Source organism: Sapajus apella, unplaced genomic scaffold (genome assembly GCF_009761245.1).
Source record: "Sapajus apella isolate SASKATOON/1434 unplaced genomic scaffold, GSC_monkey_1.0 scaffold3, whole genome shotgun sequence".
In the NCBI taxonomy this organism is placed as follows: Eukaryota; Metazoa; Chordata; class Mammalia; order Primates; family Cebidae; genus Sapajus; species Sapajus apella.
In genome coordinates this window covers 67,256,474-67,284,167 of record NW_022436943.1, presented here as the reverse complement: position 1 = coordinate 67,284,167, position 27,694 = coordinate 67,256,474, and the positions used below count along the sequence as shown (strand labels likewise).

At 50.6% G+C, this 27,694-nt stretch overlaps 1 protein-coding gene across 17 annotated transcripts; it reads right to left on the bottom strand.

Annotated features, from left to right (window-relative positions):
- Positions 1–718: 718 nt before the first annotated feature.
- On the bottom strand, positions 719–18,019 carry ZNF7 (zinc finger protein 7). Of its 17 annotated transcripts, none has more exons than XM_032256904.1 (6): positions 17,880–18,016; positions 16,483–16,527; positions 15,969–16,246; positions 7,090–7,206; positions 3,790–3,843; positions 719–2,759 (listed from the first exon to the last, which is right to left on the bottom strand). In XM_032256904.1, exons 3-6 carry the CDS (start codon positions 16,159–16,161, stop codon positions 943–945), a joined length of 2,181 nt encoding a protein of 726 aa, XP_032112795.1. In that variant the 5' UTR covers positions 16,162–16,246; positions 16,483–16,527; positions 17,880–18,016; the 3' UTR covers positions 719–942. The 17 variants fall into 17 exon arrangements, with proteins under 17 accessions (XP_032112795.1, XP_032112803.1, XP_032112817.1 ...); XM_032256912.1 differs by having other exon boundaries at positions 15,969–16,128; XM_032256926.1 differs by having other exon boundaries at positions 15,969–16,095.
- Between the last annotated feature and the right edge of the window lie 9,675 nt (positions 18,020–27,694).

Below are 27,694 nucleotides of genomic sequence, written 5' to 3'. Positions count from 1 at the left end.
CCAACAAAAAAAAGTGAAGCAACTGGGCCAGTACAAGACAGTCATCCAGCCTGAGGGGCTGTGTGCACACACTGGGGTGTGCTGGAGATGCTGGCATAGCTGGGGGTGGGGTGGGGAGGGGTTGCTTGAGTACTCATTCTTCGACAGGCAGACAGACATACTCCTCTACACTGTTTCCTCTCAGTACCCTCTAACAGTGCCTATTTTCAGATACACAAATAAGGCTCCGAGTTTCAGGGCAATGATGTCCTGGGTCACACAGCAAGCCCCTCGGCCACAAGTGTGACCTCAGAACCCATGCTGTGACACCTTATTTCTGTGCCTAGCACTAATGCGTGCTCCACAAACGCCAATCACACCAGTAATGACAGTGTGTACCTGCTGGCCCAGCCTGCCTCTCTGAAAGAGAAGGGGACAGGGCTGGGGACCTTTGGTCCTGGGTGGCCGTACCCCTGGGTTTCTCTAATGGGCGTTAAGTTCTAAGATAAGGATTTAAGGTGAAGTCAGAAGGAAATTCTAGGCACACCTCTTCTGGACTTCCTCCAACACGGGCTAATGCATTTCCTTATTGTTGAAGCCAGTGTGAGCCACTGATCCTTAAGGGAAAACATTTTGGGTAAATTATTTTTAACATATTCAGTCTAGCAGAGCTCGTAGAGCCTTCCTTGTGCCTCTTCCTCATTCACAGGCACCTGTAAACTCAGAACTGCACCCTGAGTGTGAGTGACACAGGCTTTATTGAACCGGTTAAGGTCAAACATTCCAGCAAATAAACATACACTTTGTATGAAGTTGGATAATCTTAAGAGAGCAATTCTGAGTCTTTACCAACATTCTACATGTTTGTCAGTATAAATGATCCCATATAAAATAAGTTAAGGCTGTAGATTTATTCATATATATATATATATATATATATACACATTTATACAGATAAGTGGTCTATCCCATGTGAATTTTTTGATGCTGGGTAAGTCTTGAGCTCCGATTAAAAGCTTTGCCACAGTCATTGCATTTATAAGGCTTCTCCCCAGTGTGAATTCTCTGATGTATAATTAGATGTGAACGCCACCTAAATATTTTCTCACAGTCATCACACTGATGCAGTTTCTTTATAGTATTAACTTTTTTACGGCTCACAAAAGTAGACCCTTCTAGGGCATTCCCATATTCGTAAAACCACTGGGCCCTAGTGTGTATTCTCTGGTGTTCAATAAGATATGAGCTCCGGCTGAAGGCTTTTCCACATTCGCTGCACTCATAGGGCTTCACTCCTGCATGAATTATCTGGTGTTGGAAAAGGGTTGAGTTCTGACTGAAGGCTTTCCCACATTCGTTACATTTATAGGGCCTCTCTCCAGTGTGAACCCTTTGATGTATTGTAAGCTGTGTGCTCATGCTGAAGGCTTTTCCACATTGGAGGCATTCATAGGGTTTCTCTCCTTTATGGATTCTCTGATGGTAAATGAGGCTTGAACTCTGACTAAAGGCTTTTCCACAGTCATTACACACATAGGGTTTCTCTCCAGTGTGGATTCGCTGATGTTGAATAAGGTGTGAGCCCTGAACAAAGCCTTTGCCACACTCATCACATTTAAATGGTTTTTCTCCAGTGTGAGTTCTCTGATGGCGAATAAGCCGTGAACTACAACCAAAGGCTTTTGTACACTTGTTGCATTTATAAGGCTTCTCTCCAGTGTGAATCAGCTGATGCTGACTAAGGCGAGAGATCCACCTAAAAGCTTTCCCACACTCATCACACTTAAATGGTTTCTCTACAGTGTGAATTCTCTGATGTGCAGCAAGGCTTGGGCTGTCTGAGGCTCTCAGAATTTGAGATTTTTCCCCAGTGTGCATCCTTTGATGCTGGGCTAGAGTGGAGCTCTGGCTGAAGGCCTTCCCACACTCCTTGCAAGGGTAGGGCCTCTCCCCAGTGTGAGTCCTCTGGTGTCTAACCAGCTGCGACTGCTGACTGAAGGCTTTCCCACACTCACGACAACCATAGGGCCTCTCTCCTGTGTGGATTCTCTGATGGTGGATGAGGCTTGAGCTCTGACCAAAGGCTTTTCCACATTCCTCACATCTGTAGGGCTTCTCCCCAGTGTGAATTCTTTGATGCTGAATAAGTTTTGAACTCAGGCGGAAGGCTTTTCCACACTCAATGCATTTAAAGGGTTTCTCTCCCGTGTGGATTCTCTGATGCTGATTAAGCTGTGAGCAGAGCCTGAAGACTTTCCCACATTCTGCACATTCGTATGGCTTCTCTCCATGGCAGTTATTTGGATGTTTCCCCTGCAAGCAGTCAGATAACTTTTTTTGGCATTCTTGACATCTGCTAATTTTCTTCTGTGTATTAATTTCCCAATGCAGAGCGAAGTCTGAAGTGACTGTGAAGCCTTTGCCACACCCCTCGCATCTCTGGGAAGTCCCTTCTGCACTCTCCCTCTGACTTTCAAGAGGCTGACAAACCAGGCTGATGGTTCCCAGCTCCTTACTTCCCTGGGCAGTGTCCTTGGTGAAGGGCTTGGGAACCACAGTCTCCTCATTCACACAGTTATTCTGGAAGACAGAGCCTGTCACTCTCAGTCCAGGACTGCCCAAATGACTGCCTAACCAGACCTCAGAATCAGAAACATCTCCAAAGCAAGGATTCTGAGCAAAGTCCTGTGGAGAGATTCTGACCACTGTCCCAGAGGATTCTGATTTTAGGATGTCCATGTCCTCACAGGCCTGCTCATTGTCAGTCCTAATCGTAGAATCTGAAACAAACAGGAACAAAGATGTTCCTTAGGTCCTGTGCTCAGAGAAATGACAGACTACAAATGTGGGGGCTGGGCTCAAGGCTCCCAGAATGGCTGCACTGAGCACTGTGAAGCCCCAGGTGGAAACTCGCAAGAGAAGGCAGAGCCTTTGGCAGTTCTCAAATCTGGTTTCAAACTTTTTACTTTGTTCATTCATTCAATAGCAATAAAATGTACATTACACACTGGGCAGAGTGCTGAGGGCAACACAGACTACGGGGGTGCAGGGGTCTGTGAGCAGAGAGGTCCATCCTACAGGGCACCAGTGTGGGGCAAAGTTCACATAGAAACAAAGAAGACAAAGCAAGACGAGAAGGGTGGGAGGTTACCATGGATTAGGCCGTGGGGTCAGGGGCTCCAGCATCCCAGCTGGTGAGGAAAGAGTACAGGGTCTGAGTTCTGAATGGATGGCATGGACTCTGATGAGTAAGACAGGGCTGGAAGAGCTGCCAAGGGACATACTTGGTAAGCTCAGAAGAGCACTGGGCACCTAGGCCTAGGCCATTCATGGCTACTCCCTGGGGTGGGCTTCTCTGAGCAAAGCCCAGCCCCCTCATCTGCCTCCTGGCTGCTCCTGCCAACTTGCACCTGGCCATGTTCCCTGCTTATCCCTGGGCAGTGTGTGCCTACCCACAAGACCACACTGACTTCTTCCCTGGGGCTGCAAGTTTCTAGAGGCCCCCAGGGGGAATTCCAGACATCTGCATTCCTTCTGGACTCCCCAAGTAAGCACAGGCTTTTGTATTACTCTGTAATCCTAGAGGGCACCTCTGCTGAGGTCAGACATCCCCTTGATGTCTGTGATCACAACCATGACAGGATGCAACACACAGCTATGGTCATGACTCAACTACAGCCCCCACCACGAAACAATCATGTTCACAACCACAGCCATGCGGCCACAGCTGTAACCAGCCCAAGTCTACCCCACAGTGAATGCACAGCCCAGTGACAGGGCTTTAGGCTCCGGTTCTTGACCACTACTAACCATCGGTGGTCAGTCTCCAGCTTCCAGGGATGTCCAAAGGACTTCCTGTCAGTCCTGGAAAATCACAGCAAGCAACCCTTTCAACTTCACTATGCAGCAAGGATACACAAGTGCCATGAGGACACAAGCCATCTCCAGGCCTGGTCCTCACACGCTTCTCTTTCCCTGCACAACCACACCACCTCAGCATGCCTGCTCCTTCAACAGGGCTTGCTTGGCACTCCTCCCAAGCCATCCCCTGCTGTGAAGATAAGAGAGCAAGGTGGCCAGACACGGTGGCACGGTGGATCACACCTGTAATCGTAGCACATTGGGAAGCCAAGGCAGGTGGATCACCTGAGGTTAGGAGATTGAGACCGGCCTGACCAACATGGTGAAACCCCATCTCTACTAAAAATACAAAAATTAGCTGAGTGTGGTGGCGTGCACCAGTAGTCCCAGCTGCTTGGGAGGCTAAGGCAGGAGAATCGCTTGAATCCGGGAGGTGGAGGCTGCAGTGAGCCAAGATCGTGCCACTGCACTCCAGCCTGGGTGACAGACCGAGACTCTGTCCCAAAAAAAAAAAAAAAAAAAGAGAGCAGGGCACCAAGATGTGCAGCAAGTACTTCCCATGCCTGGAACATGGTGGTCCTAAGAGCTGGGAGCGAGCCCAGGACAGCCCAGCACTCCTGTGCCAGGTGTTGCCCAAGGTCTCCTGCTGCAGAAAGTAAAACCTCTACGTGGCTAAGCAGCCTGCAGCCAAGAGCACTGCTGAGCAGCAGACAAGGACATCCCAAATCCACCTGACCACATGTCAGTTTCCTTCCCTCTGGCACCTTGTGACTGCCTATGAGAAGCCTGAGATACATCATAAAGTTCTCCCAGCACAAACCCAGCCTCAGCCGCCTTCTGGCTCTCAGTGGCCCTTGGCCTCCTGCCTGGCCTTGGCTTGCATGGCCTGTTTCTTTCTGTCCCTGCTTACCACTGTCACTCACCCCCACAGCAGCCCCCCAGGGACCTGTAACTGAAGGCAAGGCTCTCTCCCCTTCCCTGGGGCATGAAAGCGCTCCTCCAGTAAACTTTGGATAACTTCTGAGATGATTACAAAATGAAACCTCATTCTGGAAGTGGCAGTCCCTCAGAGAGGACACATACATCTTGGCTCTAAAGAGCTGAGGCCAGGTGCGGTGGCTCATACCTGTAATCCCAGCACTTTGGGAGGCCGAGACGGGCAGATCATTTGAACCAAGGAGTTCGAGACCAGTCTGGACCAACAGAGTGAAACCCCATCTCTACTAAAAATACAAAAATTAGCCAGGTGTGGTGGCGGGATCCTGTAATCCCAGCTATTTGGGAGGCTTAGGCACAAGAATCTTAGCCAAGATCATCCCACGGCACTGTACTCCAGCCTTGGCAACAGAGACTCCCATCTCAAAAAAAAAAAAAAAAAAAAAAAAAAACAGAGGCAGAACAGGGCCAGGCTGACAGCAAGGCTTTGTTGGGGGGGTGCCGGGAACCACCCACCAGTGGGCACAGTGGTGGTCAAGAGCAAGGGGCTGCACAGCGGGGACCTGGCCCTCCCCCACTGCTCTGAGCCAGTATCCTTCAGTATCATACTGATGCTGGCTGTACCAGCTGGGAACAGGTTAACATATCTGGACATTTCTGCCTTACTTAATGTATTCTGGTTTTGTGCTACTGCGTATTTTTATCTAAGAGGCCACATTCCTGCCCTGGACACTCGGGTCTGCGAGCAAGTGCTGGGTGCATCAATAGCAGCTTTCACCTACTGCAGGGTTGTATTTTTTGTGTTGCTTTATCATAATAAGGACCACCTGCTACATATAAACCCAATGAATTAATTCTGCCAACTATAGCTGGCTTTTCTGCCATGGCACCCTCTTTAAACTCTCCTGTCCATGTTGGAAATATTTTAATGGCAGGCTGGGTTTTAGCTGGGCCACCTTACAGCTGTTACTTCCTTCTCAGGGAGGCTGAGCAGAAAGGGCAACATGGGTGTAGCCAGCAGAGCCAGTGAGGCCAGGATTCCTGATCACTCTTCCCACAGGTCACATGCAGCCTTCCTGGGTGGCTGCAAAGCCCACAGGATGTGAAGAGGCTCGGAAACCCTCCTTGCCCTTTGACGCTGCCTAGGGTCCTATGAATGGAAGGAAGATCACAGCCCCTACTTTTCACAACTTTCGACTGTCCAACTTGCTTCCCGAGGGCCCTACAAGCCTGTGGCCTCTGTAGGACCTGGACCTGCCCTGCTGCAGGAGTGACTGTGATGACCCAGCAGCAGCAAAGGGGAGGTGAGGGACTTCCTTTCTGCTGCTGAGATACACGCACCCATCTCCCTCGTCATGCTGGGCAGCGCACCAGCAAATCGGGGAAGCAGTGTGCCAGGCAGCTGCCTGCCCAGCAGGAGCTCATGCTGGAGGCGGCAGGTGCCCTGGTGAGGGCTGAGCACCCCAAGATAGGCTGAAGTCCTAACCTGAAGCACCTCAGAATGTGACCTTGTTTGGAAACATGGTTGTTGCAGATAATTAATCACCATGAGGTCACTGGGGTGGACCCTAACCCAATATGACTGGCATCCTTATAAGGAGGCGGCTACATGAACACAGACATACAGGGAGAAGGCAGCCATGTGAGGGAGTCGGAGATGAGAGTGAGGGATGCATCTACAAGCCAAGGAAACCAAGGATTACCAGAAAACCATCAGATGCCCAGAGAGGCAGGACAGCGTTCTTCCCTAAAGCCTTCCCAGGGAGCACGGCCCTGCTGACACCTCGATTTTAGATTGCCAGCCTCCACAACTGTGAGACAATCAATTTCTGTTTTTTTAAGCTCCCTAGTTTGTGGATCCTTGTTATGGCAGCCACAGGGGACTAATGCACTCCTGGAGCCTGAGAAGGTCTGGAGGGAGCCACCTCAGGGCATATGCTAACCCATGGAGAGGCTACTGAAAGCCAAACATAATGCTTCACTTGGATCCATAGATTTCTATCTTTGCTTAACAAAAAAAGTATGAATAAAATCAGAAATCAAACAAAATGCAATATGATTTCAAAAACAAGCTCTGTTTTTGCTGAAACGCATGGGTTTTTGTGTCTTGGCTCTTCTGCAGTTTGGCCTCTCCCAAGGCAGCCCCGCAACAGATTTGTGCGTCCTTCTACGGGCTGGATGCCATGTCCCCTATGGCATTTCCAGGCACCCAGCAGAGCCCCCAGGACTCGCCCACAGCTGCCACTGGTTGTGAGGCCCCTCCTGCAGTTCCCCTCACCCCAGGGCTTCTCTGCGACAGGGTCTAAGCCTCACCTGTCTTGGAGGTCTTTGGTGCCTCTGTCCCCTCTGCTCCCTGCAGGTCGAGGACCCACGGCTCCTGTCCCTGCTCCAGCCGGGAGATCAGCTCAGGCTTGAAAACCAGGAATCCTGCTGTGTGTGCGGCACAGGAGACAGTGTCAGCATGACAGGGAGCATGTAGCATAAGGCTAAGCTTTCCCCAACTTCCAAATGTAAAAGGGCAGGGAGGCTAGAAGGCACAGGCAGAGCCCCTGTAGGGAGTCAGGGGTTTGAAGGGTGGTGAGAATCTGGGGACACAGCAGCCCTTTCTGTCCACATCTAGCCAGCTCCTGTGGCTGGACGGCAAGGGATAACTGACTCCCACAATCTCCAGATGACCCTGTCACCAAATAGTCTGCAAAGAACAGTTCAACTCCACCCCTGGAACTCAGGGGAGACAGCAGGAGAAGCCCAAGCATGTCGCTCAGTTCAGAGAGCAGAGATGCTCCAACAGGCAGGGGTGGTTACAAACTAAGACAACAAACAACAACGAAAAGACACATCTGAAGCAAATTTTGCATCAGAAAGCTCCAAGGCCCAATCCTCAGCCAGCAGCCTTCCAGCCTCAAGTCCCTGCACAAAGGACGCCTCAGGGCCTGCTTCCCTCTCCGAGGACTGGGTGGCAGAGACCTGTGGGGGCCCGGCACCCTGCCTTCTTTGGGCCATCTGCCCCATACCCTCTTTGTGTAGTCAGTACACAGATGAGCGAGTGATCCACCGGCCAGCCAAGGCCTCTGGTTGGAAGCTTCCCTCAGGCTTCCCCACACTGGAAGGAAAGAGGCAAGCAGAGATTCCAAAGGCCTACAGCCAATAAGCTCAAGCCCCTAGATGCAAGCAGGACTCCACACTCAACAGAAATGCACGTTCTCTCCAATCACACGTGGAACAAAGAAACACCCTCGGGTCAAGCCACAAACTGAGTCACAGACACACCAAAAAACAATACCACAGAACATGCACCCAGCCACATGCAGCTCAGAATGAGATTAACCACAAAATGTTGCTTAGATGCGATTAGCTAATTGGAAACTAAACAATAAATTACTAAGTGGCAAGTGTATTTATTATGAATCAGAATTTATAGGATGCAGCCCAAGCAGTATGTAAAGATAAATTTTTTTTTTTTTTGAGACAGAGTCTTGCTCTGCTGCCCAGGCTGGAGTGCAGTGGAACAATCTCGGCCCACTGCAGCCTCCACCTCCTGGGTTCAAGCAATTCTTCCTGCCTCAGCCTCAAGAGTAGCTGGGACTACAGGTGCAGGCCACCATGCCAGCTAAATTTTTTTGTATTTTAGTAGAAACACGGTTTCACCGTGTTAGCCAGGATGGTCTTGATCTCCTGACCTCATGATCCGCCCACCTTGGCCTCCCAAAGTGCTGGGATTACAGGCGTGAGCCACACCTGGCTGATAAAATGTTATTTATTTATTTATTTAGAGACATGGTCTTGCTCTGTCACTCAGGCTGGAGTGCAGCAGCACCATCATAGTTCACTATAACCTAGACCAATCCACCCGCCTCAGCCTACTGAGAGGTTAGGAGTATAGGTGTGTGACATCACACCCAGCTAATTTTTAAAATTTTCTGTAGAAATGTGGTCTCGCTATGTTGCCCAGCCTGGCCTCCAGCTCCTGGGCTCAAACAATCCTCCTGCCTCAGCCTCCTAAGTAGCTGAGATTACAGGCATATGCCACTATACCCAGAAAAATCATTTACTAGAAATGAGAATTTTAAAACACAAATGAGGTAAATAGTAAGCTTAAGAAATTGAGAATGGCCAGGCACGGTGGTTCATACCTTAATCCCAGCATTTTGGGAGGCTGAGGCGGGTGGATCACCTGAAGGTCAGGAGTTCAAGACCAGCCTGCAACATGGGAAAACCCTGTCTCTAATAAAAATATAAAAAATTAGCTGGGTGTGGTGGCAGGCACCTGTAATCCTAGCTACTTGGGAGGCTGAGGCAGGAGAATCACTCAAACCCGGGACACGAAGGTTGCAGTCAGCCAAGATCGCACCGTTGCACTCCAGTCTGGGAAACAAGAATGAAATTTTGTCGCCAAAAAAAAAAAAAAAAAAGTTGAGAATAAAACAATAAAAATAATTAGCTGGGCATGGTGGCCCAGGCCTATAGTCCCAGCTACTTGGGAAGCTGAGGTGGGTCACTTGAGCCCAGGCAGTTGAGGATGCAGTAAGCCACTACACTCCAGCCTGGACAACAGAGTGAAACCCTGTCTCAAAACATAAAAAAGCAAAACAAACCAAAAAAACACCACACGGCCAGGCGCGGTGGCTCACGCCTATAATCCCAGCACTTTGAGAGGCTGAGGCGGGTGGATCACGAGGTCAAGAGATCGAGACCATCCTGGTCAACATGGTGAAACCCCGTCTCTACTAAAAATACAAAACATTAGCTGGGCATGGTGGCATGTGCCTGTAATCCCAGCTACTCAGGAGGTTGAGGCAGGAGAATTGCCTGAACCCAGGAGGTGGAGGTTGCGGTGAGCCGAGATCACGCCATTGCACTCCAGCCTGGGTAACAACAGTGAAACTCCATCTCAAAAAAAAAAAAAAAAAAAAAAAAAACCACCACACACACACACACACCAAACTCACATAAATAAAAAGGGAGACAATAATAAATCTGGGACAGAATTCAGAGAAATAGAGAACAAAGACATATAAAAACATCCTCCAAGGCCGGGCATGGTGGCTTATGCCTGTAATCCAAGCACTTTGGAGGCCAAGGCAGGCGGATCACCTGAAGTCGGAAGTTCAAGACCAGCCTGACCAACATGGTGAAACCCCATCTTTAAAAATATATATATCCTCCAACCCAACCCCCCCGCCAAAAAAAAAAAGGCTGGCAAAACCAAAAGCCAGTTCTTTTAAAAGATAAATATGACCGTCTCATGACAAAACCAATCAAGGTCAACCTAGTGAGAAGATGCTGCCAAAAAAGAAAGAATAAGAGAATTACAAATGTAACAGATTAAAAACAAAAGGAAAGGCCAGGCAAGGTGGCTCATGCCTGTAATCCCTGCATTTTGGAAGGCTGAGGCGGGAGGATTGCTTGAGACCAGGAGTTTAAGACTAGCCTGGGCAACATAGACCCCAACTCTACAAAGAAAGAAAAAACAGCTGGGCATGGTGGCGCGCACCTATAGTCCCAGCTACTCAGGAAGCTGAGGTGGAAGGATCACTTGAACCCAGGAGTTCAAGGCTGCAGTGAGCTATGATTGCACCACTGCACTCCAGGCTGGGCAACACATTAAGGCCCCAACTCTTAAAAGAAGAAAAGGAAATATAAATGCATAAATGCTAATCTAAGACTTTCCTTCCCCAAAAACCCAAGGCCCCAATGGTTTTACAGATCAGTTCCACCAAGTTCTATTTGTATGCCAAATACCATTTATCAAACATGTCAAAATTAAATAAGGAAAATACACAAAAAAGAAATATATGTGTGTGTGTACGTACATGTCCATATTACTTATGAAAAGAAATATAGGCCGGGCGCGGTGGCTCACGCCTGTAATCCCAGCACTTTGGGAGGCCGAGGCGGGTGGATCACGAGGTCAACAGATCGAGACCATCCTGGTCAACACGGTGAAACCCCGTCTCTACTAAAAATACAAAAAAATTAGCTGGGCATGGTGGCGCATGCCTGTAATCCCAGCTACTCAGGAGGCTGAGGCAGGAGAATTGCCTGAACCCAGGAGGCGGAGGTTGCGGTGAGCCAAGATCGCGTTTCTCACCCCGGGTGGGAAAAAAAAGGAAAACCCCATCAAAAAAAAAAAAAAAAAAAAAAAAAAAAAAAATCCAAAATACAATATTGGCTAGCTGAATCCAAAGGTGTATCAAAATTCATATATAAATATCATGATTTAAGTAAGGGTTATTCCAAAAATACAAGAAAATATAGCAATGTAATTTCCTATGTTAATAAAGAATATAAATCATGGCCGGGTGCGGTGGCTCACACCTGTAATTCCAGCACTTTGGGAGGCCGAGGCAGGTGCATCACGAGGTCAGAGTTCAAGCCCAGCCTGGGCAACATAGTGAAACCCTGTCCCTTAAAAAAAAAAAAAAAAAAAAAAAGAAAGAAAAGAAATCATATAAGTGTCTCAAATGATGCAGAAAAAGAACCTGAAATTCATTATTTATTATTAAAAACAAAGCTCTTGGCCAGGCGTGGTGGCTCACGCCTGTAATCCAGGTGCTTTGGAGGCCAAGGCAGGCGGATCACCTGAGGTCGGGAGTTCAAGATCAGCCTGACCAACATGGTGAAACCCCATCTTTATAAAATTAAAAAATTAAAAACTCTTTAGCCAACTTCTGTGGTTACGTGGATGCGTTCCCTTTAAAATCAGGAACACAACATGACCACAGGATCTTGTTTAACACTGTGCTGCCCACTGAGAAGGTAGATGGGAGGAGTGAGGGCTGGGAGGGAAAATACCAAACTCTCATTTGCAGGAATCCTCCTGCTGGAAAAAAACAGAATCACTGACCAACACTGAATTAGCAAGAGAGTTCCACAAAGTTGACGGATGTAAGATCAACCTCCAGAACCAATAGCATCTTTGTACTACAGCAATACTCAGCTAAAAATACATTCACAAAGCAAAAAATCAAAACTTCTACACTGACTCAAAACAGTTTCAAAGCACTCCCAATAAAAATCTCAGTGGCATTTTTTTTTAGGAACTCACTTACTCTAAAATTTGTATGCAGCCAGGTGTGGTGGCTTACACCTGTAATCCCAGCACTTTGAGAGACTAAGGCAGGTGGATCACCTGAGGTCAGGAGTTTGAGACCAGCCTGGACAACATGCTGAAACCCCATCTCTACTAAAATTACAAAAATTAGCTGGGCGTGGTGGCACATGCCTGTAGTCCCAGCTACTTGGGAGGCTGAGGCAGGAGAATCACTTGAACTCAGGAGGCAGAGGTTGCACTGAGCCGAGATCGCACCACTGCACTCCAGCCTGGGCAACAGAGATTCCATCTCCAAAAAACTAAGAAAAAAAGCTTTGTATGAATGACCCCATTACCCAAGAGTACGTAAGCAAATCTTTAAAAAGAATTAAACGCGGGCCGGGCAGTGGCTCACGCCTGTAATCCCTGCACTTTGGGAGGCCGAGGCGGGTGGATCACGAGGTCAAGAGATAGAGACCATCCTGGTCAACATGGTGAAACCCCGTCTCTACTAAAAATACAAAAAATTAGCTGGGCATGGTGGTGCGTGCCTGTAATCCCAGCTACTCAGGAGGTTGAGGCAGGAGAATTGCCTGAACCCAGGACGCAGAAGTTGCGGTGAGCCGAGATCGCGCCATTGCACTCCAGCCTGGGTAACAAGAGCGAAACTCCGTCTAAAAAAAAAAAAAAAAAAAAACAGAATTAAAGGCAACCAGTTGCGGTGGCTCACATCTGTAATCCCAGCATTTTGGAAGGCTGAGGCAGGCAGATCACCTGAGGTTAGGAGTTCTGAGACTAGCCTGGCCAACATGGTGAAACCTCATCTCTATTAAAAGTACAAAAATTAGCTGGGTGTGGTGGGATGCACCTGTAATCTCAGCTACTCAGGAGGCTGAGGCAGGAGAATCACTTGAACCCAAGAAGCAGAGGTTGCAGTGAGCCGAGATAGCACCATTGCACTCCGGCCTGCGCAACAAGAGCAAAACTCCATCCCCTCCCCAAAAAAAAAGAATTAAAGGTTAATTAATAGATTATGTTGGGGAAAACAGCTATGTTTGGACAAAAATAAAACAGGGAGTTTTACGTAACTCCAATACAAATGTCGAGCTCTGATACAGATGAGAAATATAAACTATAAAATCCACAGAAGAAAATGAAGGCCATCTCAATGACCTTGGAGTAAGTAGAACTATTTGTTTCATCTTTTTGAGATGGAGTCTTGCTCTGTCACCCAGGATGGAGTGCACTAGTGTGATCTTGGCTGAGTACAACCTCTGCCTCCCAGGTTCAAGCAATTCTCCTGCCTCGGTCTCCTAAGTAGCCAAGATTACAGGCGCCCACCACCACACCTGGCTAATTTGTGTATTTTTAGTAGAGACAGGGTTTCACCATGTTGATCAGGCTGGTCTTGAACTCCTGACCTCAAGTGATCTGCTCACCTTAGCCTCCCAAAGTGCTGGGATTACGTGCATGAGCCACTGTGCCCAGCCAAGGAAGAACTTACTTTTTTTTTTTTTTTTGGGAGACGGAGTCTCACTCTGTTGCCCAGGGTGGAGTGCAGTGGCACAATCTCGGTTCATTACAACCACTGTCTCCCAAGTTCAAGAGATTCTCCTGCCTCAGCCTCCCATGTAGCTGGGATTACTGGCACACAATGCCATGCACGGCTAATTTTTTTTTTTGTATTTTAGTAGAGACAGGTTTCACCATGTTGCCAAGGCTGTCTCCAACTCCTGAGCTCAGGCAATCCACCCACGTCGGCCTCCCATAGTGCTGGGATTGTAGTCATAAGCCACTGTGCCCAGCCAGAACTTTTAAGTAAAACTTCAAAGAGACAATCCATAAGGCAAAAACTGATTAATTACATTAAAATCTGACCTAACAAAGTCAACAAACACGAAAGAGGGGAAAACATACTTTTTTTTAGACAAGGTCTTACTCTGTTGCCTAGGCTAGATTGCAGTGGCACAATCATAGCTCACTGCAGCCTTGACCTCTCAGGCTCAGGCAATCCTCCCTCCTCACCCTCCCCAGTAGCTGGGACTCCAGGCATGCACCACCATGTCTGGCTGAAAAAGTGATTTAAAATGCACAAAACTAACCTGGTATTTATCAAATTTGATAAATTCTAACTTAGTCTTTTTATAAAACCCTTTCCCATCTCTTGGACGCATCTAGAAATTCATGTCATGCAGCAAGTGGCAGCTGTGACACACCACCACGGCCTGTGCACACGTGAGCTTGCCCCAGCCGCTCAGTCACTGCTGCAGGTGAGTCACCAGCACATCATACAACACATGCTGAATTCAGCTGCTCCTTACACTGTCTTCAAAAAGTTTACCCTTTGACTTGGCACAAGCAGGACATTATGAATAAACAGAAGCCATGGGGCCAAGTGCAGTGGCTCACACCTGTAATCTCAGCCCTTTGGGAGGCCAAGGCAGGTGGATCCCTGAGGTCAGGAGTTTGAGACCAGCCTGACCAACATGGTGAAACCCTGTCTTTATGAAAAACACAAAAATTGGCTGGGCATGGTGGCAGGTGCCTGTAATCCTAGCTACTCAGGAGGCTGAGGCACAAGAATCACCTGAACCCAGGAGGCGGAGGTTGCAGTGACCCAGTATCACACCATCACACTCCAACCTGGGCGACAGAGTAAGATTCTGTCTCAAAATAAAAAAAGCCATGGAAAAAGAACAGCAGGTGTACCTTTGAGACTGGAGAAGCAAACTGTTGCTGGAAGAATGACTGCAATTCTAGTTACTGGCAAATCAGCAACTGTGTGCCCACAGGGCCTGAGAGGAGGATAGCACAGCAGATGGAGCTGTTTAAAATGGATGGCTGCTATATGCCAGGCAAGAAAGCTCAAGCACCAACCTCACTGGATGAAGAAAACCCCAACAACACTTAATGCTGCAGCACCTCTTGACGGCCAGGCCCACAAGTTGCCATCATGTGGAAAGCATCGACACAGATAACCAAACCAGAGAGTGCGTGACTAAAAGCTGTGAAGAAACATTAGAAGTACCCTCACTCCACGTCTTTTCCTTTCTATTTCAGTGACATCTGGTAAACCAGGTTTAAATGAGTCTAAGAGAACTCTTTAGAAAGCACAAAGTAAAATTAAGTAATAAGAAAAAAAATGCATGTAATCAGTAGCATTCCACCTTTCCTAAAATAATGATGTGTACATAATTACATGTTTTACAACGTAAGGCATCTTAGATAGAATGAAGAAATAACACCTTCAAATCAGTAAGGCACGGCAGACCTAGAATGGGCAAATGCCCTGAGCAGATATTTTACTGAAGAACCTGGCAAGCTAATGAGGGTGTGAAAATATGCTCAAGCTCAGCAGAAATCAGGGAAATGCAAACTCAAACCACAATAGCCTCCCACTGTACACTTATCTGACTGGCAAAACAGAAAGCTGGACTTTGCCAGGCTAGCCAGAACAGAGGGGTGCAGGCCTAGTCCAACACCCCAAGAAGCTCCTGGCCAACCAACTATGCCCCCATCCATTCCATTGCTGATCCCCCAGCCCAGGCACTCTCTTGGGGGTACAAGGCAGCAGAGGGCTTGGTCACAGGCAAGAGACCGAGCAATGCCCAAGTTAAACACACAACCCCCCTTCACCAAGTTGCAATCCAACAACAGTACATACCTTGTGAGAACACAGACACGGACATAAAGTGCACCATGGTGGCTGCCTGTGGCAGTGGTAGAGTTCAGAGAGAACTAATGGCAGGACAGGAGGGCAAGGGGGTGCCCTGACAGCCTCTGTATCGTAGCCCCATGGGCTCCGCTGCCACCTCTTGCTCTGGTTGTACAACCTTTTCCTTGGGTTCCTCTACCCAATAATTTCTCTTTTCTTGTCTAATAAGCTATTTCAAGCTTGGATTCTATTTGTCACAATTTAACATCTTAGGAAAAAAAGAAGCTTTACTAACCCCCAGAATCCCATCCACCCTCTGGGGGGCTGAACCCCATGACATGCGCAAAGCCAGGAACCATCCTGGCACACTCATGAGTCCAAGGCCCCTGTGGAGCCCACAGGGGTCTGAGTGTTTGGTCTCCATATCCTAGCCTCTGATGGAGGCCTGGCTGGGTGGGTGCTGACTGATGACGCAGGGGAGGGGGCCCCGAGGTGCAGCCTCACCTAGTCCAGCCACACTGCTGTGGTTCTCCAGCATCACCTCCCTGTAGAGGGCCCTCTGGCCAGGGTCCAGACACTGCCACTCCTCCCGAGAGAAGTGCACAGCCACATCGCCAAATGTTACCACCTCCTGAAAGGACACACACCAGCACCCCAGGAATCCCTGGGTGCCAGCCCCCTTCTGGCGCTGCCTCATGGCATGTCTCAGGCAGGTGCACCATGGGGTTGGGTGAGATGCTCACCAGGACTCCTTTGGCTCTAATATTCTGGGGAAGGATAATCTGGGGGAGGAGGAAGGAACCCAGTCGTGGTGATCATAAACCCCCCCCCCTTCAAGAGCCTCAATTAGGCCCTGGTTTGAACAGGAGTTTGCTCACTACTTCAGGGATGGGGGCAAGGAGGCATTCCTAAGCCCTAGCAAGGGCCAAGGTAGGGTCTGGGCCTAGGTCAAGTGGACAGAGCAGGAGATGGGGCTTCACAGGACACGCAAGGGGAAGGAGGCAGTCAAGCTTCCTACCATGAGGCTCGGTGGGTGGGCATCCACGTGTTCTGGCCGAGAGACCTGTTGGCAATTATGAAAGGATTAGAGGTCAGAATGCCAGAAGTCCAGCTTCCAGGCTAATCAAGGGGGTTAGTGAAAGAGGCCCACTGAACTCTTGTTCCTCTTTTAGTGTGTGTGTGTGGCATGTGCGAATCACTCCACAAATCTGTAAGGAGTGGACGCCAAGTGCCAGGCACTGAGTAATGGGGATAGTAGTGGACGGGAAGACCCTGCCTTCACAGCACAGTCTGGTGGAGAAAGAGTTAAATAACCACACAAATAAGCACATTACAACCAGGATAGCGCTGAAGTACAGGGAACTATGAAAGTATTTAGACCAGAACAGTGACTTAATCTAATGGGTCACTTCCCCAGGGACCTCAGCCAAGGTAATGGAGATGGGGAGAGCACTCCAGGCAGCAGGAATAGCATGTGAAAGGGCCTGAGGCAAGAAGAAATGGGGTTGGATGAACCAGTGGGTAAATCACTGACAGGAAGGGAAGGCAGTAAGCTACTGGAGGTTGGAGTTGGTAGGAGCAAGAATGACGGACTGTAGGGAAGACAGAAGTGGACATAGAAACCCCTACCATCAAGTACATAAATTCCAGTCTCCAGTTCACCTACCACCAGGATGGAACCAGGCCCAGGGGTGTAATCTGACATAAATCATTTACCTCAATTAAGCCAATGACCCCAGACCCTCTACCTGCCCAGGTACTGCCCCCGGCAGGCCGAAATGGGAAGAGTCTTCGTATGGCAGCATCTAGCCCAGAAAGTGGTTTGTGGGGGGGAAGCGCCGGGTCACCGGCACAGGAAGGCTGACCCAAGCAGCAGTGACCACCGGAGCAGGATCCTCCCAACCCGGCTCCTGACAGTAGGAATGCCCAGAGTAGCAACCAGAATTTAGAGAAGACAAACAGCCCACCCCACCCAAGACACCGTTCTTTTCTGCCACTGTCATTTATTCTAGGCCTCTGGGGACAGTAAGCAAAAAGGGAGGGCCCTGGAAGGAGGTGATTTAGCAGAAGAGGGAGTCAGGGTCCCGGGAGCAGGCCCAGGCCTGCAGAAAATGCTGCAGCTGGAGCTCGCCTTACTCAGACCCCTGACACCGGGCCTGCCACGAGCCGGGCATGCGAGGAACTGCCAGATTCGGCCAAACGAAGCCCACCCTCGCGCCGCAGCGGGAGCGGGCCGCCTATGCTCGACCACCTCCCCCGCCAGGCGCTCGGGGCCCCGCAAAGCCCCCGCGCCTTCCCGACTGAACGCCGGGGGGACGCGGCGACGGCAGCGCCGAAGGCGGGAGAGCGCAGGAAGCTACCAGCGGTCACTGAGACCGAGGACAACCAGAGTCTGCGCCCACCGCGCCGACTCACCCTCCCTGAGGACCACCCGAGGCTCGCAAACGCGCGACGCCGCCGGAAACGGGCCTCCGCCACCCGCGTCCGCCCCGCCCCGCAGACTTCCGGCCGCTCTGGGGCCTCGGCGGCCGGGCCATCTCGGTGATTCTCAGCCCCGCCTCCAGTCAGAGCCGAGGAGGGGCGAGGCTGGGGCCGGAGGGACGTAGCCTGGGCGGGACCAGAAGCCCAGATAGGCGGGGTCGGGCGCTGGGGGCGGAGCTACAGTCGGAGGCGGGGAGGGCCCAGAGCCCGGGATGGGCGGTGCCTGAGCGGGATGGGCGGTGCCTGAGCAGGAGCGGGCGGTGCCCGCACTTGAGACTCTGAGACTCCGGGCTCGCTGGCGTGTTGGGGGCGCGGGGGCGTGGCGAGGCTGACGGAGATCCGGGGGTCGCCCGGCTGGGGTCGCCCGGCTGGGCCCTGCGCACGCGGATCACCAGGTGCCTCGGGCGCTGGTTCCCACCGAGGCTGTCCAGGCGCGGCCTCGTGGAGACGCCGGGCAGGGGTCTTGTCCCCGGCGGGGGCTGGAGCGGGCGCGGGCCCGCAGAGCCTCCTGGACCCGGGGGGAGGGCGCCCCCTCGGAGTTGCCGGAGGCCGGGCCCGGCGTACCCTCGCTCCTCCCTGCCCCGCGCCGCCCTCTGCCTCGCCTCCCTCGGGTTCATTCTGCTCCGGCAGAGCCTGCGCGCTTCCCTTGGCGGCCCCGGCCCCAAAACCTCGGTGTGGACGCTGCCTGCGTCCCGGCTGCCTGGACCTCCCCGCGCGGCTCCCGGCGAAGCCCCGCAGCCGGAGGGTGCCGAGTCCGCCTGGCGCGCCCCTTCCCTCGGGAAGAACGGGGCGGGGGTCCGGGAGGGACATAAGCCGGGCTCTCCCGGCGTGTTGATCCGAACCGGCGCTGGGAAACCTGTGCAAGAAGGAACAATCAGGCAACCCCCCAACCCCCAGGAAGGCCCCGGTGAAAAACAAGCCGGGCTCGCCTCTCCCCTCGCCAATGATCCCAGCACTCCCACCCCAGCCCCTGAGTTCGGATCCCTCAGCCCCACATCCTCTCTGGTCACCTAAGTGGATCCCAGCTGCTCAGGGAGCATGTTGCAAAGGATAGGAAAGGAAAGGGGATCTGCTTCCCCAGCCACCCTTCAGACCCCCAGGGCTGGTAGGGGCGGGCAACCCCGTACCCCAGCCTGGCCTGCTGCAGGTGAGGAGGACACACCAGGATAACGCACAGCAGGACGGGGAGAGAACCTGGCCCAGAGCATCCACCTGGTAGGCACCTCCCTGGTGTCCAGAGTGCAAGTGCCAGAGCTCTGAGGCCCTGATGGCCTGTCTGGGGCGAGGGGGCTGCCTCCATCTACTGCAACCACTGCCTGGCTGAGTCTAGAGCAAGCAGACCCTCCACAGCCAGGCGCACTCAGGCCCTCACATGGTCAGGGTGCTTCTGCTCTGGGCCAGCCTGAATCGTTCATCTGTCTTGAGATTGGGATTCACAGGGTCTTCCAGCTCCCCCGCTTTCTTTCTCTACTAATTAAGAAACACAGAGTCCTTTGACTGCTCTGGGACCTGGCCACTGCGTGTTCCCTGCAGCCTTGAACCCAGTCTGGGGCCGAGCACATTCCCTGATAAAGCTGTTTAGGTTGCTTAAAAACATGATCAACCCTATTGCTAAACACTTAGAAATGTCCCTGTCCTGAGCCCAATCCCTTGAACTCTCATCTAAGCTCCATAGCCAGACTCCCTCACTGCAAATGTACCTGAGTAGAGCAGCCTTTGCCTCACCGTGGATCCCAAGAAAGCTGAAGCTCCGTATGTAAATTTCCAGAAGAAATGCTCTAGACTGATCACACCTGACGTTTAGTGTTTCTTTCTTCGGAATCCCAACCAATTCCATCTCGGAACTGTTTTGAGAAGTCCTTTGAGGCAACTCCCTTGCTGCCATTTTTGGGACAACTCTAGTCTCCTCATATTTGGCCAGATAGAACAATTCCAAGCTGTAAAGGTTTCCAGGAAAAAAAATTCAACCACAAAGCCACTTTCAAGGAGATGCTGCATTTCCAACAGCACTGTCCGAATCCAAGTGGATGGCTCAGAGCAACGGTGCTTCCAAAAGGCTCTGTCTGCAGGTCCCTTGCCATCTGTACACACCCACATCTCAAAGTGGGTTCAAATATGACTTGGATTTGTTTTAATCAGGTGTGGTAAGACATGCAGACATGAAAATGATTGTCAAAACAGAAGACATTATGGTCATGGGGCCCTGGAAATGGGGCAGGGCACACAGGGCCACGTGAGAAGGACCAGGGATGGACAGGAGGCAGAAGGGGGAGAGGGCCAAGTTCAGGCAGAGTCTTTATTTTCTCTGGAAGAAGGCAAGCAGGGTAGGTATGTGGAGTGAGCTCAGAATTGGACTGTTTGAACAATTGTGGCAGGCTCTGGGCTACAGGGCTGGTCCTTTCTTGTCCAGTACCTGGCCCCGGGTAACTCAGGGCAGGGGAGATATTGGCTTAGTGAGTGACACTGTGATAAGGGAGATAGATAATTGTGGACTCTGGATTGGCTGGTTTGTGTCTCAAAGACGCACTAGGGCTGGGCGTGGTGGCTCACGCGTGTAATCCCAGCACTTTGGGAGGCTGAGGCGGGAGGACCACTTGAGGTCAGGAGTTCAAGACCAGCCTGGCCAACATGGTAGAACGTCGTCTCTACTAAAAATACAAAAAAATTAGGCGGGTGTGGTGGTGTACTCATGTAGTCCCAGCTACTTGGGAAGCTGTGATGGGAGAATTCCCTGAACCCAGGAGGCAGAGGCTGCAATGAGCCCAGATTGCACCATTGCACTCCATCCTGGGCGACAGAGTGAGATTCTGTCTCAAAAAAAGAAGAAGAAGTGCACTGGAAGGGGAGTATTTGTTTGCTGTCTCTGGGAATTAGCTAGCCCTGGAGGGAGCATCCTCTCCAGGATCAAGGCCCCAAATGCTTGGGCAACCCTGGAGAGCAGGGATGGAGCCCCGCAAACAAAAGTTTCTTCAATCTATGCACACACTCCCTGGTGCATGGTTTCAAAATGTCTTAGTGAGATCAGGTTTTACTTCACTTACTGCCAGGTCCAAGCCTCTGTGCAGTGGAAAGGACACCTAGGGAGGAACAGTGCCTGATGGGTGAGCTGAGGAGGAAAGGACACTGCCAGGAGGGCACTGGGTTCCTGTGGGAAAGGGTGAGGTAAGCATCAGGTGGAGGGTGCTGTGGGTGTTCCCTGAAGGTGCCCTGGGCCCTCTGGACAGTCCTCACCCATACCACACCCATCAGAGTACAGAGGACATCACTTCTCCCTGTGGTGATCTTCTGTTTAGGACTGCATGATGACAACCACAAACAGAATTTGCTTTTCTCTAGCAGCCAAATCAAGAGAGGCTGGAGGCGTGTGCCACAATTGCGCATCTCCAGGGATGAGATCTTGGCAGCTTCTTCCCACCCTTCAAGTGTCCTGTGGGCAGCCCGCCTGGCTAGCTGGGTGTGAGAGGATCCCCTGGTTCAGGCTCTGCCTGCTGTGCCACCCCAGGCTCACTCCAGGCCTCTGGACAGTATTCCTCAAGCAGGATTCCTAACCCCCCACCTGAGCTGATCTCCCTGGTGGAATGAGGGGAGGTGTCCTGGACCCTCACCCAGCCAGAAATTGGAGAGAATGCTCCCAAGGGACCCCAGCGGAGGCGGGTGGGTGTGAACAGGGTGGCCACAGCCCCGCTGCCATAGGCCAGACCACAACTTGGAGTGGGCCTGGGAGCTCAGAAGGTTGGGAAGACAAAAAACTAGGAGCCAGGAGCCTCCAAGAGCCACAGCACCCACCTCACAGAGGGCTGGGGCCGATAGCCGGCCCCACCTGGGCACCATGCCATACAGAGACCCATGAGTGCCAGAGCAACCATGGGACTGGGGTTTCAGGAACCGCAGTGGTGGCTGCTGGGCACACAAGAAGGAGGGCTGGCACAGAGGTCCTGGAGATGGAGGCTCTGGCTCTGCTGTAGCACAAACTGCCACACCCAGCTAATTTTTGTATTTTTAGTAGAGACAGGTTTTCATCATGTTGGCCAGGCTAGTCTCGAACTCCTGGCCACAAGTGATCCACCCGCCTCCCCCTCCCAAAATGCTGGGATTACAGGCGTGAGACGCCACGCCTGGCCCCTGTTGGCCATTTGTGCATCTTTTATAAAATGTTTATTCAGATCACTTGCCCATTTTAAAGTCAGATTATTACTATTATTACTTTTTTGCTATTGAGTTGTGTGAGTTCCTTATATGTTCCGGTTATTCTTTTTCTCTTTTTTTTTAAGGCAAGCAATTCTCCTGCCTCAGCCTCTCGAGTAGCTGGGACTACAAGCATGCACCACCACGCCCTGCTAATTTTTGTATATTTAGTAGAGACGGGTTTTCACCATGTTGGCCAGGATAGTCTCCATCTCTTGACCTCGTGATCCACCTGCCTTGGACTCCCAAAGTGCTGGGATTACAGCCGTAAGCCACAGTGTCCCCGCCAGGTTTTTAGCTTGATGTAATCCCATTTATCTATTTTAGCTTTTGTTGCCTGTGTTTTTTGTTTGTTTGTTTTTATGAGATGGGGTTTCACCATGTTGGCCAGGCTGGTCTTGAACTCTTGACCTCGTGATCCACCCATCTCGGCCTCTCAAAGTGCTGGGATTACAGGCATTGAGCCACTGCTCCTGGCTGTTGCCTGTGATTTTGAGATCTTACCCAAACAATCTTTACCCAGATTCAATGTCCTGAAGCATTTCCCTAATGTTTTCTTCTAGTCGTTTCATATGTTCATGTCTTACATTTATGTATTTAATCTTTAATCTATTTTGATTTGATTTCTGTATATGGTGAGAGACAGGTTTTTCGTTTTTTTTTTTTTTTTTTTTTTTTTTTTAGATAGAGTCTCACTCTTTCACTTAGGCTGGAGTGAAGTGGCATGATCTCAGCTCACTGCAACCTCCACCCACTCCTGGGTTCAAGCAATTCTCCTGCCTTAGCCTCCCAAGTAGCTAGGATTACAGGCGCATGCCACCACGCCCAGCTAATTTTTGTATTTTTAGTGGAGACAGGGTTTTGCCATGTTGGCCAGGCTGCTCTCAAACTCCTGACCTCAGGTGATCCATCCGCCTCGGCCTCCCAAAGTGCTAGGATTACAGGTGTAAGCCACTGGCCACTGGGCCCGGCCTCTGTTTGTTTTTAGACAGTGTCTAGCTCTGTTGCCCAGGCTGGAGTGTGGTGGCATGATCTCAGCTCACTGCAATCTCCACCTCCCAGGTTAAAGCGATTCTCGTCTTGGCCTCCTGAGTAACTGGGGTTACAGGCGTGTGCCACCACACCTGGCTAATTTTTGTATTTTTAGTAGAGGTGGTGTTTCACCATGTTGGCTAGGCTTGTCTCAAACTCCTGACCTCAGAGATCTGCCCAGCTCGGCCTCCAAAGTGCTGGGATTGCAGGCGTGAGCCACTGTGCCCAGACATGATACGCTTCTAGTTTCATTTTTCTGCGTATTCTCAAAATGTATTTCCAGTTTTTCCAGCACCATTCACTGCCCTTTCCCCAGTGAATATTCTTGGCACCTTTGTTGAAAAATCAGTTGACTAATACATGGAATCATTTCTGGGTTCTCTATTTTGTTCCATTGGTCTATGTGTCTATTTTTATGTTAGTAACATGCTGGGTTTTTGTTTGTTTGTTTTGGGGGTGCGGTTATTACATGCTGGGTTTTCTGGGTTTTTTTTTTCAAGGCAGGGTCTCGCTCTGTTTCCCAGGCTGGAGTACAGTGGCACGACCTTGGCTCACTGCAAACTGTGCCCCTGGGTTCAAGACATCCTCCCACCTCAGCCTCCCAAGTAGCTGGGATTACAGGTGTGCACCACGCCAGGCTGATTTTTGCATTTTTAGTAGAAATGTTGTTTTGCTGCGTGGGCCAGGCTAGTCTTGAACTCCTGGCTTCATGTGATCTGCCCACCTTGGCCTCCCAAAGTTCTGGGATTACAGGCATGAGCCACTGTGCCTGGTCCATGCTGTTTTATTACAGCTTTGTAATATATATATATATATAAATATATATATATATTTTTTTTTTTTTGAGACCAAGTCTCGCTCTGTTGCCAGGCTGAAGTGCAGTGGCCTGGTCTCGGCTCACGGCAGCCTCCGCCTCCCAGGTTCAAGCAATTCTCCTTCCTCAGCCTCCTGAGTAGCTGAGACTATAGGCGCGTGCCACTACACCCAGCTAATTTTTGTATTTTTTAGTGCAGACGGGGTTTCATCATGTTGGCCAGGATGGTCTTGATCTCTTGACCTCGTGATCTGCCCACCTCAGCCCCCTCAAAGTGCCGGGATTACAGGCATGAGCCACTGCACCCAGCCAAGTTTGTACTCTTTTGAAGTTAAGTAGTGTGATGCCTCCAGCTTCATTTTTTGTTTTGTTTTGTTTGAGATGGAATTTTGCTTTTGTTGCCCAGGCTGGAGTGCAATGGCATGATCTCAGTTCACTGCAACCTCTACCTCCTGGGTTCAAGCAATTCTCCTTCCTCAGCCTCTGAGTAGCTGGGATTACAGGCATGTACCACCACGCTCAGCTAATTTTGTATTTTTAGCAAAGATGGGTTTTCACCATGTTGGTCAGGCTGGTCTCAAACTCCCGACCTCAGGTGATCCGCCCACCTTAGCCTCCCAAAGTGCTGGGGTTACAAGTGTGAGCCACCACGCCTAGCCTAGTTTTGTTCTTTTTGCTCAGGATTGATTTGGGCTGTTCAGCGTCTTCTGTGGTTTTATATGAATTTCAGGATTTTTTTTCCCTATTGCTGTGACTGCATTTAATCTGTAAATTACTTTTGGTAGTATTGTCATTTTCACCAAATTATTCCAATCCATGAACATGGGATGACGTTCCATTTTGTGTGTGTGTGACCTATTTAATTTCTTTCATCAGTGTTTTATAATTTTCCTTGCTGGTTAAATTTATTCCCAGGTTTTGTTTTTGTTAGCTTATAAATGGAATTGCTTTCTTGGTTTCTTTTTTTGGTAGTTTGTGGTTGGTATGTAGAAATACTACTGGTTTTGGTATGTTAATTTTGTATCCTGCAACTTTACTTTGTTTATTCTAAAGAATGTTTTGATAAAGCTTTTAGGGTTTTCTGTATATAAAATATTGTTGAATTGCAAACAGGGACAATTTGGCTTCCTCATTTGGAAATAAGTATTTGGATGTCCTTTCTTTCTTTTTTTTTTTTTTTTTGAGACAGAGTTTCGCTCGTTACCCAGGCTGGAGTGCAATGGCGCGATCTCGGCCCACCGCAACCTCCGCCTCCTGGGTTCAGGCAATTCTCCTGCCTCAGCCTCCTGAGTAGCTGGGATTACAGGCATGTGCCACCATGCCCAGCTAATTTTTTGTATTTTTAGTAGAGACGGGGTTTCACCGTGTTGACCAGGATGGTCTCAATCTCTTGACCTCGTGATCCACCCGCCTCGGCCTCCCAAAGTGCTGGAATTACAGGCTTGAGCCACTGCGCCCGGCCGGATGTCCTTTATTTCTATCTCACCCAGTTGCTCTGGCTAAAACTGCTGCAGTGCAGCTTTGAGAAGGCTGAGGTGTTGGGTCTGGGTCACGGTGGAGGGAATCCACCTAACAGGAAGAGAGAAAGTAGCAGCCCAGGTCTATGCCTGGGTCTCTCGGTGAGACACGAAACCCTCCCAGCAGAGTGGAGTGACCAGAAATGCCCCAAAAGAGGGCGGCACTAGCTTTGCTTCCAGTCTGCACCTGGCTGAGCTTACTGTCAGTAGTTTCTCCCCACCTTGTCTCAGGTGCTGCACAATAGAGGTTCAGAAGCTGAGTGGACTTGAGCTGGTATAGGGAGCGGGAATAGACAGAGAAACCTGTGAATATGACCCAGCAATAAGGGGTCTGGGAAAGTGAGCGGAGTCCAGGTTCTGAACGGGATCCAGAGTAAATGGATTGTCATTAGAATGTCAAGAGATGGACCTATCCTAGATGCTGTGGAAATAGCTAGGAAGAGCAACAGAAGCTGCGAGTGGGTCCAGTTATGTCACAGGGCTCTTCTGGTGCCACTTTGGCAGCTGGAGACCTCCATGGCTGGCAACGCCTCTGCCCACTCGACCTGGTGGACTGCATTTGGCTTGTGCTTTGGGCTGGATCCCACACTCGCCACAGATCTGCACTCAGCCTGCGGCTGGGCCAGGCATGCCATGACCTGCTTCCACCTTGGGTGCTGATGCCTGGATGAGGGGAACTTGGAGACACCAGCAACCCCGGATCCCCAAAGGTGTTATTCCTGCGTGTAAAGGGTGTGTGCTGCACATCCGTTTCCAGCATGGGGCAAAGACTCGGAGAGGCACCTGCTGGGAGTTTCAGGTGATGGGACCCAGTGACGATGAAAAGGAAAAGACAGCTGCCCCAGGTGAAAGGGATCTTGGCACAGCTCTGGGTTTCCCAGGCTGGCCCTGACTTCATGCTTTTCTACCCATGGTGGAGACTTACAAGCTCCATGTTGGGGATGCTGAGGGACAAGCCTTCAGCCTCCCCCATCATGTCCCTGCCACTGCCCAGGGTTCTTGTTCTCTGGAGAGGTGGATCCAGCCCTCCCCGTCTTGGTGCCCTGCCAGGGCCAGGCTTCTCCTGGCTCCTTCTGCAGCCCCAGGAACGGGCGGTGGGTGCACAGCCGAGGGAGCACCAAGCCTTGGAGGAGACCGGCCTGCATGTTCCCAGCGCCACCATGGAGTCTGACACACCAGTGGGCCAGCAACTCAATCCTCCCTCACCTTCTCTTCATCTGTTAGGGGTGATAAGGTGCTCCCAGTGTGGCCAAGACGGTGCAGCACCTCAACCAGCTCTCCCTCTAGCCACACCCCTTCTCTCTTGGCCCACATTCTGAGCTGGCAGGGCTTTCTTCCTGGCTTCGGCAGGGCAGAGTGTAGTATGGTTCTCTAGAGAGACAGAACCAATAATGGAGTTTAGAAGAGGGGATTTCTTTTATTTTTTTGGAGACAGTGTCTTGCTCTGTCACCGAGGTTGGAGTGCAGTGGTGCAATCTCGGCTCACTGCAACCTCCACTTCCCGGGTTCAAGTGATTCTCCTGCCTCGGCCTCCCAAGTAGCTGGAATTACAGGCAGCCACCACCATGCCCAGATAACTTTTGTATTTTTAGTAGAGACAGGGTTTCACCCAGGCTGGTCTCGAACTCCAGACCTCAGGTGATCCTCCCACCTCTGCCTCCTCAAATGCTGGGATTACAGGCTTGAGCCACCGAGCCCAGCCAGAAGAGTGGATTTATTAGGGGAATTGGCCCACACACTTATGGAGGCTGAGAAATTCTCCCACAGGCTGTCTGCAAGCTGGAGACCCAGAGAAGCCATTAGTGTGGCTCAGGCCAGGTAAGAAGGTGGGAGAACCAAGGAAGCCAGTGATTTAACTCTCATTCTGAGGCTGACTGCTAGAGAGCCCTGGGAGGCCTCTGTGGCAAGTCTTGAGTCCAAAGGCTGAAGAACCTGGAGTCCTGATGTCCAAGGACAGGGGAAGATGAGTGTCTCCCTCTAGATAAGAGAGAATTTGCTCTTCTCTCTTTGTGTTCCATCTGGGCCCCCAACCAACTGGATGTGCTCGGCTACACTGAGGGCAGATCTTCACTGAGTCCAACAAAATATCCTCACACACTCAGAAACAATGCTTCAGCTGCCAGATGCAGTGGTGTGTACCTTAGTCCTAGCTATGCAGGAGGCTGAGGTGGGAGAAACTCTTGAGCCTGGGAGTGCAGGGC

What these genes read in the sequence shown, in the direction of transcription:
- ZNF7 (XM_032256904.1), bottom strand. Translation starts at nt 16,161, where the DNA reads ATGAGGCAGCGCCAGAAGGGGGCTGGCACCCAGGGATTCCTGGGGTGC. An exon ending in CAGCAGTGTGGCTGGACTAG is followed by an intron (nt 7,207 to 15,968) that starts GTGAGGCTGCAC and finishes CCGCACACACAG; the next exon opens with CAGGATTCCTGGTTTTCAAG. An exon ending in CTGGAGACTGACCACCGATG is followed by an intron (nt 2,760 to 3,789) that starts GTTAGTAGTGGT and finishes TGTTTGTTTCAG; the next exon opens with ATTCTACGATTAGGACTGAC.